The sequence below is a fragment of the Mirounga leonina genome, unplaced genomic scaffold, assembly GCF_011800145.1.
Source record: "Mirounga leonina isolate KUSES-001 unplaced genomic scaffold, KU_Mleo_1.0 Mir_176, whole genome shotgun sequence".
In the NCBI taxonomy this organism is placed as follows: Eukaryota; Metazoa; Chordata; class Mammalia; order Carnivora; family Phocidae; genus Mirounga; species Mirounga leonina.
Window position 1 is genome coordinate 39,485,049 of NW_023270454.1, and position 20,453 is coordinate 39,505,501.

The 20,453-nt window shown below is 40.1% G+C and overlaps 1 protein-coding gene across 5 annotated transcripts in view; it reads right to left on the reverse strand.

Moving 5' to 3' along the window:
• The window catches only part of CUNH4orf51 (chromosome unknown C4orf51 homolog), a 40,641-nt gene extending 26,372 nt beyond the window's left edge, over positions 1-14,269 (reverse strand). For 4 of the 5 annotated variants that reach the window (XR_004682445.1, XM_035022960.1, XM_035022961.1 and 1 more), the window contains exons 1-2: positions 12,422-12,660; positions 4,757-4,830 (exon numbers count right to left, since the gene is read on the reverse strand). Coding sequence is in view for 4 of the 5 variants with exons in the window: in XM_035022960.1 (XP_034878851.1) it covers positions 4,757-4,830; positions 12,422-12,660 (313 nt within the window). In the remaining variant the exon portion in view is untranslated. Of the gene's footprint in view, positions 1-4,756; positions 4,831-12,421; positions 12,661-13,106 lie in introns of those variants that run through there. The other variant, XM_035022963.1, reaches the window with a different exon arrangement.
• Between the last annotated feature and the right edge of the window lie 6,184 nt (positions 14,270-20,453).

Consider the following 20,453-nt stretch of genomic DNA (forward strand, 5'->3'; position numbering starts at 1 on the left):
TCTTGAACTAACATGACAAACTGTCTTCATGGTGCCCTCTTAAAATATTAATGTTCTCCTAAACACTGTCACCCTTATAAGAGGCTATATACCATACAAACAGTTCCCGTTCCAGAGAGCTGCTTCAGGAACTTGGAATTTGTTATAGGTGGTCAGGGAATATCCCAAGGAGATCTCACACATGTTGTCACATCTGGGCTTTGATGTGGTCATACTATATAAAACCTCTTCCCTAGTATATATTATGTCTCCTGGACTGGCAAGAATCAAAGAGGCCAGTGTACCCTTTTGCAAGGGTACCTTGGGCACATCCTAGAGGGGTATGGGGCTAGGACACAGGTGTGGTGCTAAGAACAAGAGAAGGGAAAGAGAGAGCTGATGAGTGCTGTCCTATAGTCTGTATTCCACCACGGAATAAATTGTTTCCGCCAGAGAGAAGCTTTAGTTTAAAAAAAGATTTGCTAGTGTCTGCCTTAGAGTGTAAATGGAGAGAAAGTGGAATTGTTCAACAATTTCTGTTTGTTGTACTGCAGTTTTATAATGCTTGATCTTTATAAGCCCACACAGATATAGATGATTAGTTTATAACAAAGAAGCCAAGAGGGAAAAGGACAGTCTCTTCAATAAATGGTGTTGGGAAAACTGGCAACCACACATAACAGAATAAAACTAGCCCACTCTCTTATACTATACACAAAAATTACCTCAAAATGGATTAAAGACTTGAATGTAAAACCTGAAGCCATAAAACTCCTAGGTGAAAACATAGGTGGTAAACTCCTTGACGTTGGTCCTAGTGATACTTCTTGGATCTGCTTCCAAAGGCAAGAGAAGCAAAAGCAAAAATAAACAAATGGGACCACATCAAATTAAAAAGCTTCTGCACAGTGAAGGAAACCATCAACAAAACAAAAATGCAGCCTACTGAATGGGAGAAGATATTTGCAAATGATATATCCAATAAGCGATTAATATCCAACATATATAAAGAACTCATGCGACCTAACAACAACAACAACAACAACAAAAACCCCCAAACAACCCAATTAAATAATGGGCAGAAGATCTGAATAGACATTTTCCAAAGAAGACATACGGATAACCAATATGTACATGAAAAGATGCTCAACATCACTAGTCAGGGAAATGCAGATCAAAACCACAATGAGATATCACCTCACACCTGTTAGAATGGTCATCATCAAAAAAGACAAGAACAACAAGTGTTGGCAAGGATGTAGAGAAAAAGGAACACTTGTGCACTGTTAGTGGGAATGTAAACTGGTGCAGCCACTATGGAGACCAGTATGGATATTCTTCAAAAAATTAAAAATAGAACTACCATATGATCCAGCTATTCCACTTCTGGGTATTTATCTGAAGAACAATGAAAACACAAATTTGAAAAGGTATATGCACACCTATGTCTATTGCAGCATTATTTATAATAGCCAAGATATGGAAACAACCTGAGTATCCATTGATGGATTATCCACTGAATGGAAAAAGAAGATGTGGTATTTATACAGTGGATACTACTCAGCCATAACAGGCAGTGAAATCTTGCCATTTGTGACAATATGGACGTAAGTGAAATAAGTCAGATGGAGAAAAACAAATACAATATGATTTCACTTCTGTGTGGAATCTAAACGACAAAACAGACAAAGCAAAACAAAAACAAACTCATAGATACAGAGAATAGATTGGTGATTACCAGAGGGAAAGGGAAATGGGGGTGGGCAAAATGAGTAAAGGGGCCCAATTGTATGGTGATGGGAGATAACGAGGCATATGGCAGTGATCACGTTGTAGTACATACAAATATCAAATTATAATGTTGTACACCTGAAACTTATATACTAATTATATGCCAATTTTACTTCAATAAGAAAAAAAGATTTTAACTTTCAGTAGCTATCGCTTTGTTCTTCTTTGAACATGAGAGATGAGCACGTGATAGACCATAGGAGGGAAAGCCATAACCAAATCAAACACCTGGAAAGAAAACTAATAGTAATGCAAAAGGAAAACCACCTTAGTGTAGGTAGAACAAATAAGACTGAATGAACTCTTTGAGAGCTTGTTTGGAGGTTCTAGCAGGGGAGTGCAGCTACTCCTATACCCTTGACCAAAGAACGGTCCTCCTCTATCGGGGAAGGTTGTCCTCTTCGACCGAGCGCGCAGCTTCGGGAGGGACGCACATGGAGCTGTGAGGGAGGAAGGGGACACCCGCCTAGCCAGCCAGATCAGCCGAATCAACCCTGGCGATCAATGGGGTGACAGATGTCGCAGCCAGATCGCCCTCACATCCTGAATGAACTCTTTGAAAGGCAGTTGTGAAAAAGAATTTGAGAATACATTGCCTATGATGATCCTAAATCACACTTAAGAACAGCCCATCTGATTTGTGTATCTACGAAGGGATATATATCTACAAAGAGACAATCAACAGACCCATGTTCACTTGACTTCATGTTTTAACTCCTGTTAGCGGCTTCTAGCACAATTACACTTGATAATCCAAAAATTAAGCATGGAAATTGAAAAGAAGCACTAGAAGAAGTTATAACAAGAAGTTATTACTTGGCCAGATTAAGTAATTCTACCTTGATGTATTGTCACCTCTTAAGGAAGAGAGGAGTCATCAGTTAAGTTAAAATGACCATGGGAGGAGAGTGAAAAAGGCAACATGGGCCAAGTCCCTTAAGAAGTCATCATCATGGGGGCGCCTGGGTGGCTCAGACGGTTAAGCGGCGGCCTTCAGCTCAGGTCATGATCCCAGGGTCCTGGGATCGAATCCCACGTTGAGCTCCCTGCTCAGTAGGGAGCCTGTTTCTTTCTCTGCCCCTCCCTCCTGCTCTGCTCTCTCTTGCGATCTCTCTCTCTCTCAAATAAATAAATAAAATCTTAAAAAAAAAAAAGAAGTCATCATCATGATATACCCTGATGTTGTCTCTACCTTTCCTCCCACCAGTATTGTATGATAACAATAGCAGAGGAGGTAGGAAAATACATTAATACTATCATGTAGGAAATGATTGCTTTTGCTGCTCATGTTACCACCCTTCAAGAACTTCCACCCATCCAGCTCTGGGACTGCTCATCTACCAGCACTCATGGGCCACCGGTGATTAGCATGGTTAATCAGCATTCTGAGGGGCACAGATAGCAGCATAAATGCAATAGGCCTGGACTCTGTGCCACTCAGATCAGATGCACTGTCACCTTAACTTACTGTGAAGGATGTGATCGGGCTGTTTAATTCCCCATGCCCTAGCTCAGACTTGTCTCCCAGCTATGCAGTGTGTTTTAATTTTCTGTTCATTACTGCAAAGGGGAAAAAGAAAGTCTTTCCTGATTTTAGCAATAGCACAAATGGTTAGCTGCTCTGTCCTCTTGCCTCAACAAACCATAGAAGAACACAGAAAACCCACCTCAAATGCATTATTCTGATAAAGCCAGATTTTATTAGGAAAGCCAGCAGAAAAGTGACTGCCCAGGCAGCAATGAAAAACTTTTATCTCCATTATTTAGGAAAACCCATAAGGCTGCACGATACTTCATTTTACCGTCCACCCTCCCCACCCAACACATGCATGCACGTTAAAGCTTTAAAAACAACAGCAAAACAAATGACCACAATATTTTATAAAGTACTAAAAAGTCCTAATTTGAGATGTCAATCATGAGTCTTATTAAACCTTCGAAGATGGAACCCTGAGAGGTGGAAGTTATATGGAAAAAATCTATTGTGTTTCTTCCTCAAAATCAGCATGTGTGGCGGATGACCAGTTGTCCCCTTCCCTAGTGTGCCGTTTTGTCACCAGGAAGTGGCTGCCCAGCCCGGGAACCCACTTCTGAACGCTCTGGAATCTAGGTGGAGCCTTGTGGCGGCTTGTGCCCTTGGAATGTGGGCATGAGAGCCACGGGTCGTTTCCAGGCTCAAGTGGTAGGAAAGCAGGTGTGCCTTCCCCACCCTTTATCTCGATGCAAGCAAAGGGCTCTGGCGCCCCAGGGATGGTGGAACGCCAAGCTAAAGGACATCTGTGTCCCTGAATCATCATGTGGAATGTCTGCCTGCAAAACACCCACCTTGGCCTTTATATAAAGGAAAAAAATGAACTTCCATTGTGTTAAGCAACTAGAATTTAAGATTTGTATTCTAGCAGCTAGTGTTATTCTAGTTTAATCAAAACAGGGTGGAGGTGGTTGTAGGTTAGTAAATACAGTTTACTAGTTGGTGGTTTATAGCTTTGGTTTCTCTTGTTACTTTTTTGATGTACCCAGTAAAGTTCAGATGACATTACCTAAAAGCTCCAAACTCTGGGACTTGACTAATATGGAGGAGGACGTTTTGGCCCTGGAATAATTCATTTTTAAGAGTGACAGATCCAGGGGCGCCTGGGTGGCTCAGTCGTTAAGCGTCTGCCTTCAGCTCGGGTCATGATCCCAGAGTCCTGGGATCGAGCCCCACATCAGGCTCCTTGCTCAGTGGGGAATCTGCTTCTCCCTCTCCTGCTCCCCCTGCTTGTGTTTCCTCTCTCGCTGTGTCTCTCTCTGTCAAATAAATAAAATCTTTAAAAAAAAAAAAAGAGTGACAGATCCAGAGGGCAACACACTCGTTTTCTTGCTAAAGACACCTTGCCTTTACTAGGCATAATGGAAACGGATGGACTACAGTCAAGAACCTACACGTTACAAAGACAGCAACCCTGGCAAAAAGGCTGTGCTCACAACTGACAGTTGCACTTACCCTTCGCATCTGTAGTCTCTCGGGAGCCAGCCCTGCAGACTGTGGGATTGAAGGCAGAATCTGGTGATGATATCCTGAAGCAAGCAGAAGAAACAAGTTATGAGTTCATGGGTCTATAAGCCACAGCCTGTGGACTTAGAGGGATTTTCAGTCATCTTCTCATTTGACTTCATAAACTTTTGCTTCTTCTCCTCTCCTCTTTTCACGCTCCCAACCATAGCCCCGAACTCCCATTAAATCAACCCGACTTGGACTTTCTCATCGTCCTTAGTGATTTGTTTGTTCCGTTTTGTCATAAAAGGGTAAAATGTTCAGCTTTTATACATGAAAATCTCAAACACTGAGTTCATAATTGTTTTAACAGGATTTGTGAGTCTTTCTCTAGGGAGCTGTTTTCAGAATAAGTGAAGTGCTATGAACGGAACAGGAAATATCACAGCAAGTGTGTTGATTTCCCAGGAAAGTGTAGGACTGAATAGCAGAGGAGTAATTCGGGAACTTACAGATGCTGTGTCTATTCTTCGAAACACATCTCTATCTCGGTTTCCCCGAATCCAGATACGATACTCTTTTAAGGCAAGCAGGGTCTTGGTGGGAAGCACAGTTATTTTGTATGGAATGGACAGTCCTCAATTTCTAGTGTGCAGCACATTGTTTTTGGCCTCTGATTAGGGGGACAAGAGGGTCTCCAAGCTCCAGGGACCTGGAACTGTGTGTGTGAAGTAGGGAAAGAGTGGAATTGATGTCAGCCTAGGGAGTCCCAAAATGCGCCTAGACATGCATTCAGCCAACAAACTAGCCCTAATCATTCCTGAGAGAAGGGCTGCTAATCTACTGTGCTTCTTTCTTCTCCCAACCTACAACAGCAGATGAGTCAACAGAGGGTATTAATTTTAAAATGCAGATTTCTGAGCCTGATCCCAGTAATTAATTTCCAATAGGTTTAGGGCAGGTGGTCTGATACAGGTAAGCAGTGGACCAGCTTACTGACTTCTATGGATATTTTCTTTGCTTCTCTTTATATTTTTTATCACCTAAGCAGACACACCCAAACACTATGATGTGGGCTATTTAAGTATATGGAATTAAACAATATGTATTGCAGCTGGCTCACATTATGTTTGTGACATTACTGCGTGTAACCATAGTTTGTTCATATTCATTGACATTGTATGAATATACCACTGTCTATCCATTCTGTTGTATAGTACTAATTCTACCTTTTGGCCTTTTAGCTTTTTTACTCTTATGAAAAATGCTTCTATAAACATACTTGCATGTACATGTCTCTTGGTGCACATGTGAACGGCATTTCAGCTGTGTATACACTTAGAAGTAGAATTGCTAAGTTTTAGGGTACCCGTAGCATCAACTTTAGATGATAAGACAAACTGGTTTTCTTTTCTTTCTTTTTTTTAAGTAGGCTCCACATCCAGCGTGGAGCCCAGTGTGGGGCTTGAACTCACAACCTGGAGATCAAGGCCTGGGCTGAGATCAAGAGTTGGAGAGTTGGACGCTTAACTGACTGAGCCACCCCAGTACCCCAAGACCAAACTGGTTTTCTAAAGAGTTATATCAATGTCCGTTCCCATCAGCTAGCTGTATATGAGAGATCTCCATGTTCTTCATCCTCACCAACACTTAACATTGATGGTCTTTTTAATTTTAACCTTTCTGGAGGGTTATTTACATGAGTAAGCTTGTTGTGGTTTTAATTTGTGTTTCCTGATTATTTATGCAGTTAAGTACCTTTTGATACATTTATTCATCACTTGGATATCTTGGTTTGTGAATTTTGTTTTTTAAAATCTCTTTCCCATTTTTCTAATGGGTTGTCTTTTTCCTACGAGTTTGTAGGACTTCTTTATACCATATCATATTTACGAGCCCTCTGTCAGTCACTGAGTTAAAAATATCTTCATCCTCCTGTGTCTCACCTTTTCATACCTTTAATGGTGTATTTTTTACCAGAACTTTTTAATTTTAAGGTAGTTCAATTTATCTAACTTCTTGTTTGTGCTTAGTGCTTTCTGTGTTCTGTTGAAGAAATCTTTGCCAACCTCAAGATCATCAAGAAATTCTCTGTCATCTAATGGTTTTATTGTTTTGCTTTTCATACTTAGATCATTAATTCATCTGGACTTAATCTACCTAGAATTGAAAACATGGATTTTCTCTACTGCTCTGCCACCTTTTTCATAAATAAGTGTCCATATATGCACAGGTCTGTTTCTGGGCTCCTTATTCTGTTCCATCGGTCTATTTGTCTATCCTTGTGCCATAATACCATCTTGCTTTAATTACTGAGGCTCTATAGTAAGTTTTGTTATCTGTAGCAATCCTTCTAACCTTGTTTTCTTTTGAGAGTGTCCTATTTCCTGGCCTTGAATCATTTTGCCAAGTTCCACAAAAACACCTATTGGAATTGCATTGAATCTATAGGTCAATTTGTGGAGAACTAATATTTTTACAATTTTCAATCTTCCAATCCAAGAACGTGGTTTACCTCTCCATTTACTTAGATCATCTTTATTTTCTCTCAGTACTGTTCTATAGTTTTTGGTGTGGAGATCTTGCACATCTTCGATTACATTTATTCCTAGAAATTTGACATACTTTAGCAATATAAGTGACATTTATTTATTTATTTATTTATTTTTTAAGGATTTTATTTATTTGACAGAGAGAGCACAAGCAGAGGGAGAGAGAGGGAGAAGCAGGCTCCCTGCTGAGTAAGGAGCCCGATGTGGGGCTCGATCCCAGGACCCTGGGATCATGATCTGAGCCGAAGGCAGCCGCTTAACCGACTGAGCCACCCAGGCGTCCCTTAAGTGGCATTTTTTAAAAAAATTCATTTTAAAACTTACTTTTAGGCACTAATTTTCTTTTCTCTTCCCTGTTCTAATTTAAACAGTTACGGAAATTCTGTATTGTTATCCTTTCCTTTGTCATAAAATTCATTTATACATTCCTTCAGTTTAAAAACATTTCTCCTCTCTGTTCCACCTGTGTTAGTTTTATATGGCTGTTATAACAAACCAGTGCTCCCTATTTGTCTTGTGGCTTTTGGGAAGACCTGGCCCCGTGCCTCTTCACTTCAGAAGCATGGTCCAACGTGTTGCTGCTGCTTCATAAAGGGATTTGTCTCTGTAAGAGACACCCTAGGGCAGTGCTTGCTTTCTTATCTCAACCTTGGACTCCCATGTGGCCTCACTGTTGCTCAGGAGGAATACAAGCCCCCAAAAGATGAAAGCTGTGGTAACTCTGACCGGGCCTTGCAGAATAATCCTGAAGTATTTGGAAAGCAATGATTTTCCTGAAGACCTATGGTCAGCCCTCAAAAATGTTCCACATGCTCTTGAAAAGAATGTATATTCTTCAGTTGGTGGGTTTACTACTCTAGATACGTCACCCAGGACGAGTGTCTTAATCATGTTCAAATTTGGTGTGTTCTTGCTGATTATTTGCCTGTTCCACCAGTGATTGAGAGACGTGGGTTAAAACGTTCAATTATGATTGTGCATTTGCTTATTTCTCCTTTTAGCTCCTCCGGTGTTACCCTTCTTAAATAAAAATTTAACTTGAAAACGCTTTTAGATTAACAGAATTATTGTGAAGATAGTACAGAGAGTTCTCATATACTCCACACCCAGTTACCCCTATTATTAGCATCTTACATTAGAATGGTATATTTGTAACAATTAATGAACCAATATTGGCACATTATTAACTAGAGTCCATACTTATTCAGATGTCCTCAGTATTTTCCCTAATGTCCTTTTTCTGTTCCAGGATCCCATCTAGGATATGACATTACATTTAGTCATCATGTCTTCTTAGGTTTGTCCTAGTAGTGACAGTTTCTCGGACTTTCCTTCGTTCGATGACCTTGGTTGAGGATTATTGGTCAGGTATTTTGTAGAATGTCCCTCTATTGGGAATTATCTGATGTTTTTTTTCATGATTAGATGAGTGTAATGTATTTTGAGGGAGAAAACCACAGAGGTAAAATACTATTCTCATACTAAGGGTGAAGACTTAAGTATGGCTTATCATTGTTGACATTCATTAAACTTGATCAGCTGGCTTGAAGTAGTATTTGTCAGGTTTCCCCACTTTTCACTTCCTATATTCAATGGAAGAAAGTCACTATGCACAGCTCTCACTTAAGTGGTAGTGAGTTATGCCCCACTTCTTTGAGTACAATGTAGCTACATGAATTATGAAAATGTTTTGCATGGGAGATGTGTCCTTTGTCTCTCATTAATGAATTTATTCAATCATTTATTTATAACACTATGGACTTGTGGTTATTTTATACTTTGGGCTATAATCCAATACTACTTTATTTTGTTGCTCAAATTTTCCAGCTTCAGTCATTGGGAGCTCTTTCAGATGGTTCCATCATTGTTTTATTTGTTTTGTTTTGTTGAATCCTTTCTTACTTTCTGGCACTATAAGATACTCCAAACTCATCTTGTATATCTCCTGCTCCAGTCTGAGAATCAGCATTTCTCCAAGACTCTGATCCCATTACTGGAGAATAGTACCGGAAACTAAAATCTGGGTACTCAGTGTGCTTGCTGTTACAAAGTATTGCTCCTCTCAGCTGATGTCCCATGCTGATACGGGCTGCACATAGGACTTTCCTCCAAAGAGTAAGGAAGTACATGTGTGCATACTAATCTATGTATATACACAAACCAATAAATGTTTCTTTACATAACCATCTCTATTTATATTAAGTTATGCATGAGTTCATACTGATGTATTCAATTCTAATCCATTACCACGTGGATCATTCTCACCTTTTAGTTTTGCTTTTCCAAAATATCATATAGTTGAATATGCAATATGTGACTGTCCGACCAGCTTCTTTCAGTTGGGGCTAGGGAGCTAAGATTCATCTATGTCTTTACTTAAAAAAAGAAAGGGGGGGCAGTCCTGGCTGGCTCAGTCAATGGAGCATCCGACTCTTGATCTCAGGGTCATGAGTTGGGCCCCACATTGGGCATGGAGCCTACCTACTTAAAAAAAAAATCCATCCATGTTTTTTTGTGGCTTAATACCTCATTTCCTTTTATTGCTGAATAATATTACACTGTATGGATGTGACACAGTTTTTTTTTTTTTTTAATTTATTCACCTATTGAAGGACATTTTGTTTCCTTCCACTTTGGGGCAATTATGAATAAAGTGGCATTAACATTCATGTGCAGGTTTTTGTGTAAACATAAGTTTGCAAATCAGTTAGGTAAATATCTAGGAACATGCTGCTAGATCACCAGTAAGACTATGTTTAGTTTTGTAAGAAAGTGCCACCCCTCTTTTTTTTAACGAAGTTCCCTATTTGTTTCCTTCAAACACAAATGGCTTGTTTCCCTGGTGATTGTTTCCCTCACCAGACTATACGCTCCATGAAGACAAGGGCCGTGTATATGCTTCCAACACTTATGTAGCCCCAGCACCCATCCTAAAAGACCTTACATATAGTAGGATCTTAATAAATATATGATGAATGAATGAATGAATGATTTAATACATAAACAAAGCATCAAGACTTAGAACTTTATACTGAACCATATCCCTGTCGGAGGAATTCCAAAGTGCAACTCTTTTTTTTGATTGATGTACAGTTGACATACAATGTTACATTAGTTTCAGACATCAAAATGCAGCTCTTATTTTAACTTTGGCAGAGAAGTGGGATTGACACTGACAGTCTAAGCTCTGTATCTATACACACTCATCTCCCAGGGCAGCGTCTTTCTTTTCACACACTGGTAAATTTTACATATTTGCTGTTAAAACTGACTCAGAAACAAATGATTAAGACTTCTCCCAATTTTCTTCTGTCTTTTCACTATATGGGTATTCAATGTACGTGGTGAATAGATAAGGTGAATAAAAGGTATTGTGTTTTGTACACCTTGATGTTTTCCTGACAACACATTTTAAATAATCAGTCATTTTATATTTTATTCAATAGTCCCCCTTTGGACCATTTTGGTTTTATAGCAGTGTAAAAATGTCTGCTTATAGCTTTACAAAATTTTAATCAAACAGTTTTCGTCCAGAACTTAAGACATTTGCCTTGGGGCTAAAATTAACCAAGACAAAGATTAAAAACAAAAGCAAATTTAGAATATAAGCAGTGTTTTCAAAATGAGCTGCATCTGCCCTTCATCTTCATTTATAACATTGACTGGCTTCTTAACCTATAATGGAATAAGCTGTAGTTGTGCCGAGATTATATTTACTTTTCTGAGGTCCCAAAAAACAGACAGACCTCGCAAGCTTTGGGTCTCCTATGGTTTGCAATGTCACAAGGGGCATTGGTCGGAAGGATGCACCTAATGATCACAATCTAAATAGGACACAAATTTATAGTTCTGGACATTTTCACCAGATGTCATATTTCTGCACTTTTTTTTTAGTGATTAAACATTTTTTTCTACTCTGGTGAGTGGATCTGTTTGGATGCCAGATTTCAAACACTATTTTCAGGGAGGACCCTGGCAGTGCTTAAAGATTCCCCCTAATTGGCCAAAATGTACTTCAAAATTCACAGAATTTGCAAAGGGATTTCCAAAATTAACTGAAGTGTCAACATACTTGAGAGCCATTAAAAATGCAGAGACTATAGTTTGTTGGAATAAACTAGACAAGGCATCCAATAGAAAAGTCATTCTGAGATATTTCAGCTTTAAGCACCGTTTTGATGATTTGGAAAGACCTGGAAGGCAATATAATTAATAATTACTAGGGCATTATTTGAGTTATTACTCACATCTCAAGTTGGAGCCAAAAATCCAATTGATTTTCAAATAAATTTCCAGAATTTGGACAAGATATTAGACAATTAATATCCAGAGGGACATATTTCATAACAAGTCCTCATATTTTTCCACATTTCTACTTACGCTTTCACTGAGCTATTTGTGGTTCTCTGAACATGCTTGGGATTAAACACTTCTTTGCCTTTGTGCATATTCTCTCATCCATGCACTATGCTTTTCCTTTCCCCACCTAAGCCAGCTCAGAGGAAACCTGCTTTACTGAGATCTTTCCAGAAACACAATACCCCCCACCCCAGACACTGATAAAATCTCCTTCCTTTGCGACTACTTATTTCTATGGTTTCAGTTACCATATTAAACGAATTAATTTTTTTCTGTGGGCCTATAGAAGACTTAGCTTAAAGTGAACACCCGGAAAATGTCTTTCAGGCCCTCACCGCTTGCCTTTACTGATAGACAACACAAGGTGGGGAAAGAGGAGGATTTAGTCCACTTTCCTTCTGCTCTGAGGGAATTTTTCAACTTCTGAAAGTGGAAAAACTAGACCAGAAACAAAGAGAAATTCTAAGGAGCACCTCTTTGCCGAGCAGACAATACAAAATACCTACAATTTAATCAAATACTCACATTTTTATCTTCACAGGAGTAGGTAGTTATATATAATGTTAGGACTAAAAGAGAATATAATCATAATTTCAGCCGGTAACTGACATTTAGCTCTTCTTCCCGCTGACATTTACACAGGAAAATATACAGAGTTAAAGTCTATGAAGTCTCTCAGGGTCCACAATACCCTCTTCCTCTTAAGAGCATTCTTGTCTATTTATAGCGACATATCCAGGTGCAAATTACAAAGAAATCTTACTGGTTACACTCAGGCCGATGCTGTCCTGCTTTCAAAGAAAATCGGGTGCTCATGGACTTATCCAACGTATCCAGTTGTTTTTTCCGGCAACTGCCTGTGTATGCTGTTACAGATGAGTCCAACCATCTTGTTTCCTTCTGCCAAGATGCTCCAGCCTTGCGTCTGATCAGATCGAACTCTCGAGAGGTGAGAGGGCTAAAGGGCAGAACGATTTGTGGAGTCAAGTAGAAGTGTGACATGGTTATGGAAGGCCTGCTCTGGATGCCAACTTTTCAAGCCAACTTTTCTGCATAATGGACAATTAATTTCCTTTTGGTCAGCAAGAGGTAATTGACCGGGCTCGCCAAACTTTGCAATTCTGACTCTCACAGAATGCAGAAGCTTAAGTCTCTTGAAGTTGCCAAGCAACAGATCACAGAATTCCACAAATACTAGCCACCCCCCCCCCCCCCCCCCCGGTAAATTTTAACTAGAAAATGGGTAAGGTATGTAAGTTTCTGGCCTTTGTTCTGAGCAACATGCGCTACAAATGATGGCAAGAAAGCAGGTGGCTACAGCTTTTAGAAATAAAGCCGTGGATCCCAGTGATGCTGCCTCAAGAGGTGGGAACAAGAGATAAAAGAACAGTGCCAAGCATTCACTTCTTCTAAAGACTGGGCTCCCAGGGTCTGGAAGCAAAACGAACCGTTTGTGATGTCAACAAGAGCAGGTGACTCCAACAGCTTCTCCTATGTCACAGAGCAATGGTGCTCGGGCTGGCTGCACACGAAAGTCATCCCAGGAGCTGTTAAAATCAGCAGAAGCTCAGACCTCACCCGCACCCCCAGGCCACCCCCATAGATTCTGATTTAACTGGTCTGGAGTAGGGCCCAGGCACTGGTATATTTTAAAAGCCGACTCCTGGAGAATTCTAAAGACAGCCAGGGTTCAGAATTAAGGTCGTTGAAATATCACTGTGAGCCTTTTTTAGGCTGCGGGGTGATAGTAGTCAATCTTCCATTCACATGATCTCCTCCATCCCTCACTACTAAATACTCTAAATCTGTGTCATTTGTTTGCCTGTCCTTCTCTGCAATAACCAACAATTCACTGACAAACCAACTAGATCTTTCAACATTACCAGCTCTTGGAGCAGGTCTCAACCGTCAGTGCTCATGCACATAACCTGTGGATTTCTTTATAGATGCGGGATGGCATGCCTCGCCTGGATCAGCACCTCTGCCAGGAGATCTATCATCATCATTGAAAAAAACCCATCTCCGTAGGAGTTTAGATCAGCACCTATGGGCCTGTGAACCCTGCAGAGACCGCAGTCCTGCCTTCGCAGACTACGTAGGTGTGAGGAAAAGCCCAGGAATCAGCCTAAGAACATTGTTGTGTGATTCCGATGCAACTAATCCTTGAATACTGGGAATACTGCTCCAGGAGCTGAATTCAAACAATCCTTTATAGGGAGGCTGACACACTACAGGCCAGGTTTCTTTGAGAATAAAATCTCCTTCCTTTTTGAGAATAAAATTATTTATAAATAATTGGCAGTATTTAAAATTAGGAGTTTCTTTCCTTAAAACTTTGCAATTTGGAACGTAAGCACCGTCACCCTAAAAGAATTAGCCAGAGGTTTCAGACCCCAGCTGCTTTTTTCCACGGAATTGGGGCTCCTTAGAGAAATCCAGATCAGATAAGAAGATGGCGATGCAGAGGGAAGGAGGGGCCCAAAAACCCAGCTGCCCAGCTCCTTTAAACCCACCCAGTGTCAGGTAATAACTGTGCATGTACTTCAACCGTTAGCCATTCCAGCAAAAATCATGGTTTTAGAGAAATCTCTGCTAGCAATATATATTACTTTGAGACAGGAACATCTATAGAACAGATTGTGAAAGATTATTTGTAGAAAACATTTTAAAATCTTCTTCTTAGGTTGTGTGGCAGTCTACAAACAAGTATGTGATAAAATAAACTCTTTAAAAAATAAATCATGACATAAGTGTACTTTATCATCACATTCCTGTCCTTTATATTATTTTTATTTCTTCTTCCCAAATCAATTATGGTATCACTTTAACAACTATAACCTCAAGAACCAAGAGTGGTGAGGAGTGCCTGGGTGGCTCAGTTGGTTAAGTGTCCGACTCTTGATTTTGGTTCAGGTCATGATCTCAAGGTCATGAGACTGAGCCCCACATCAGGCTTTGCACTCTGCGTGGAGCCTGCTTAAGATTTTCTCTCTCTCCCTCCCCACCCCTCCCCACCTCCCCCACTCATACACGTGCACTCTCTCTCTCTCAAAAAAAAAAAGACTCATATTAGGTTTAGGTGGAATTATAGCTTAGTTCATCAGATGTTGAACAAGTCTGTTAAAAATAAGTCGGACTTCAAATTAGAGAATAAACAGAACAGACTAACTGAATTTATTATCATAAGTAATCTGTAAAATCCTAGAATTCTAAAGAACTTCCTACTCATTCTATGTTCTCATTTGATCAGATACTTCACTCCTCTTGGACATTCTCAGTGCTGATTTGTATGGTCTGACTTCCAAGTTGAGAGTCTAAATCCTCTAAAAACCTCCTTTTGGAACTGAATTATGGCAAGCTATGTTGTTCAGTCCCTAGTATTTCAATGTGAAGAAAAAGCTAATCAAGAGCACCAGGACAATGAACTCTGGATTGTGAGTGAGATTTAGTGAAAACAAGCTTCCTGAGTGAGTGACCTCATACTCAATAAAACCAGCAGGTGGCGCACTGGCAGGTGGGTAGGCCTTGACCAGGCTTCCAAGCATAAGCTGATTATTCTAATGAGGTGTTAATAGGTATTAATTAAAAGAGTTACATGGTTAAATAAGTTTAGGATGAGTTGGAATAAACGTGTTTCTTTGCTGTAAGATTTAGAGCCTTTGCTATTTCAATGTGCACTATGAATCTTTCAAAGGGGCCTGGATAATGAGGCACTTCCTAAACTTACCCGACCACAAAACTCCTTTTGTGGGGTGGGAGAGCATCTCTGGGTATTGCCCTTCTATGCAATGGTCCAGGAACTGAAAAAGCTAGTGGTCTCTATAGCTAAGACAATGGCTGGTCTGTAGTCTCTGGAATTTACTAAATATTGACTAGATCTCCAGCTAAACCACGGACAGCCTCACAAGAGGGTAAATCAAGGCAGCATTTTTCTTTTTTAATTGAGATATAACATCAGACCGGAAGGTACACAAAAATACATATGTGTACATCCATGTAACTTCTTGTCCCTTTCCAGTCAAAACAGTAACGCATGCGCGGGTGCGCGCACACACGCACCTGTAACCACAATTCCCATTTCGATCACCACAGACTAGATATGTCAGCTGTATTCTGTGGAGGCAGAAATGTACCGATGCCACTCCAAGACGAAACCAGGAGGAAAACAAGTAGTATAAAGGCCAGAAAAAGCAGCATTCCCTTGAGAAAAAAGATCCCATATGAAGCTAAAGCTTCCAGCTCAGCAAAAATCTGTCTCCTCCCCACAAGGTGCCAAACTGTGATATTTGGATAAGTGTAGCCAACAGCTGAATGAGCATGCATAATGCGTTATAGTTAATAACTGTTTGAGTCTGTCAGTTATAATAATATTAATTCTCAGTCCTTGATCTTGGAATACTTTCTTCATATTTATCGATTCTGTGATTTGGAAATTTTTATTAACTTACTCATCAAAAACCTGGTCTAAATGACACAGGAAACCAGTTGCAACAGGACTAGATGGAAATAAAAGAAGGGTAAAGTGCAAAGGAACAGGAAAATAAAATGGATAAAATTAGCGAGGAGAAGCCTAAAAGGAATGCTCTTTTGTCTTGTCTTTCTGAAATTTATTTTTGGTTATGTTTATTGTTTGAAAACTGAAACTGATTGCAAACAATGTATACACTGTGATCCTGGTTTGTTTAATAAAAATGATATAGGTGTGGGGCGCCTGGGTGGCTCAGATGGTTAAGCGTCTGCCTTCGGCTCGGGTCATGATCTCAGGGTCCTGGGATCGAGTTCCGCGTCGGACTCCCTGCTCCTTGGGAGCCTGCTTCTCCCTCTGCCTCTCTCTCTCTCTCTCTCTCTCTGTCTCTCATGAATAAATAAATAAAATCTTAAAAAAAAATTATATAGGTGTGTATATGTATTTATAAGAAAAGGCTTAGGGGGCTATATATAAAAAATGTTAATACTTACAGCTGAGTGGGAGGATTACATGTGATTTTTATATTCTACATTGCTTTCTTTATTGTCTAAACTTTTTACAATGCATGTATGTAACTCATAATCAGAGCCCAGATGTTATTTCACAAAAACTAAAACAAAGGGAATACATCCATATATAATCAACCTCCAAATCTTGCAAAGAATCTCTTTCAGGTTTACAGTGATTTTTCTCTTCTGCTTCTCTCTAGAGCCCAGGCCATTAAAACAAACAAAGAAACAAACAACTCTAGAGCAAAGAGATTGGAGTCAATTCAATCAAATATGATTAAGACTTCTCTGTATAATTCTATTTGGATGACACTCTTCATCTTAAATAGAACATATTATCAGGATAATCAAAAGTAATTTAGAAAAATATCCCAAAGGCATTTCAAACTTCTATTCTTGCTTAAGTGACCTGAGTCTTAGGGGAGTCTCATGTATACAATCATAACTGGTGACAAGAGAAGCAAATTACTATGTTCTAGACCCTTTCCTCAGCCCTTCACACACAATCCTTTAATCCGCACAACGCTATGATGAAAGTACAGGTTTATCTCCACTTTACAGATGAGGAAACCAGTCCACAGAATGTTAGTCCACTGTCACACTGCGAGGAAATGGCAGAACTAGCGCTGAAAGTCATGCAGTCTGAGACCTGTTGAGACTATTTTAGACTACTCAAAACTACATCTCTAATGAGCTTTACTCTCTTCACCTGTTGTCATCTACCCATCTCTGCCCAGCACCCCCTTCTTGCCCATTGTCTGGTCCCACACCTGCTGACTGCTTCCCTTCTCATGAGTCCCGTCCGAAAGCATCCACAACAACCTGATATTACTGACTTTCGTATTCAAAGTAACTTCTAATCAGTGACCCAATAAATGTACCCTGAAAAGAAAGACCAAAAAAGCATAGTCTTCACTTTTTTAAATGAACTATCTTATGTTCCTAAGCTGAGATCATAGACTTGTTTATAAGGAAGGAAGTGAACAGCCTCCTGTTACATTTAAATACCTTGAAGATTCTGAAGTCAAGCTTAAGAACTATACATCAAATCTTGTCAATTAAGTATTAACATGCAGTGGGGCGCCTGGGTGTCTCAGTCGGTTAAGTGTCCGACTCTTGGTTTTGGCTCAGGTCATGATCTCAGGCTCGTGGGATTGAGCCCTGTGGGCAGGCTCCGCGCTCAGCGAGAAGTCGGCTTGTCTCTTCTCTTGGCTCCTCCCGCCCCAGCACCCCAGCCCCGCTCTAAGTAAATAAGTAAGTAAATAAATAAATAAATAAATAAAATCTTTAAAAAGATATTAACATGCAAAACCCGCAGAGCCTCAGAAATATTCCAAGCTAAGAAGAGGGCTTTTAGGAAGATATCAGCTATGCATATTTCCTAACTAGGGTTCTAAAATATTCTCTGTTAGGGGTGCCTGGGTGGCTCAGTCATTAAGCGTCTGCGTTCGGCTCAGGTCATGGTCCCAGGGTCCTGGGATTGAGCCCAGCATCGGGCTCCCTGCTCGGCGGGAAGCCTGCTTCTCCCTCTCCCCCTCCCCCGGCTTGTGTTCCCTCTCTCACTGTGTCTCTCTCTGTCAAATAAAATAAAATAAAATCTTAAAAAAAAAATACTCTTTGTTAAAAAGAAATTAATCTTAGTGGATTCTAGTTCCTAAATGTTTGGAAAAAAATAATAAGTAGATGAACTCACAGCTTAAAAAAAAAAATTGAATCCTACCTGGAAGGTCATGACAGGCATAGGGGAGAGGTACAAAATAAATTTACTAAAATGATCAGTTAATAAAAGCATGTTGGTGAACGAAGACCGGAAGAGAAATCCTTTTAAGATTTAACTGACAGATCTTCTTCCCTCCCTGTTCAACAAAGGGAGTTTATTTGCTTATGTTGTTGACTTAGTCAAATATGAATCCGAGTTCTACTTCCTTTTCCCTGTTACTAAATCTCACTACGTGCTGATTTGGGGTCCTCAGGTTTAGAGATACACAGGAAGGAATGTACACAAGATCTGAGAACTGACTACCCTAGAACAATCAAGATTAATACTCCAGCCCACCTCCTTTGGACACTTAATCTGCATGTTGGCAGATTTGTAATGTGCACAAGTATTTACATGCCTGTTTCTGCATTTCTGGGGTTATGCTTTGAGTTAAGAGACGTACAATATTTAGTCCTACAGAAATGTGGGTATCCCGACAGATGCAATTTTAGGGTATGCTGGATAATTGGAATAATTCAGTATATTCCTGCCCTTTGATTTAATTCCTGCCCATTCTTTGTAGAGGCTGTTCAACATATGGCTTTGTCTCTCTGTCTCTGTGGCTATATACAAGCTTTACTCAGAATTTGTTCATTTATCTATTCATTCAGGGAATATTTATTGTGTACCCACTTGGGCCCCTAAACAACACCATTTATTATTTCATGCCATATTGATTTATTCCCTACAGATACAGTGATATGCACTACAGCTATGGCATTCTTCCTGTCACTCTGGTTAGGATTCGTTCACTGATCAAGAGAGATTTCAGTAGCCAACTATGTAAAAAGGCAGCGTAAACCTCATACAAATTTAGTTGGGTTCACCTTCTAAATACTGGAAAGTTGGGAGGTGGGGGGGATGGGTGAAATAGATGGTGGGGAATAAGGAGTGCAGTTGTGATGAGCACCCAGTGATGTACGGAGGTGTTGAATCACTATCTTGTACACTGAAACTAATATTTCACTGTATGGTAACTAACTGGAATTTAAATAAAACAATAATAAAAATAAATAAATGTTGGAAAGTAGGTAGACCATGTGCAGTGAAGTAACTTTTGTTCTTTAGAGATACAAATACCTATTATAATTTCTCGGCAAATTATTTTGAGCTAAAAATTTGTATTGTCAATGCCATATGATAGGACTTGATGCCAGAGAAGCTTAGTACACATTATAAAAAGCTGACTAGAACCAGAGAGAGTTTTATAAGGGCAGAACACTTTTTATATACTCTAGCCCTTCCCCACACTCTGGTGAGGATCAGACATTATCTCCTCAGGGCAGAGAAGGCTAGACTGGCCAGACATTTCAGATGGCTTTCCTGTTGCTCACGAGGCTAATCTCCTTAGAAGGCCTTCTTTCCTGAATCCCTCTTAAAGGACCCAACCTCCCAGACTTGTGAAATTTAGGTCCTTTGGGATAATCAAAGCTAATACTGAATTCATTGCCAAGGGATGATAGAAATTGTGGAACACCAACAGTTCACAAGAGAAACATGAGGAGTCTTTGGTGTTCCTTTTGTTTTATGGGTTTTCAAGGTATTGAGGGAAGGCAGATTTGGGAGGTCAAAGAACATATTATTTGGGGTGGGGAGGAGTGTAATAAATATTTTCGAAGAAGTTTCCCAATTTGAGTTAGACTCAGACAGCGGTTGACAATAGTTTCCTCGGGCTGCCCTAACAGAGTACCACAGACCGGGTGGCTTAAAACAACGGAAATTTACTGTCTCACAGTTCTGGAGGCCAGGAGTCTGAAATCAAGGTGTCAGCAGGGCCCATGCTCCATCTGAATGCTCCCTCACCTCTTCCCAGCATCTGGTGGTTTTCTGGAAATCTTTGGCACTCTTGGGTGTGCAGCTGCATCACACCAATCTCTGCCTCCACCATCACACAGTGTTCTTCCTGTGTGTCTTTGTCTTCACATGACTCTCTTCTTATAAGGACATCAGTCATATTGGATTGAGGCCCATCCAACTCTAACATGACCTCAGCCTAGCTAATCACATCTGCAGCAACCTGATTTCCAAATAGGATCACATTCTGAGATCCTGGGGATCA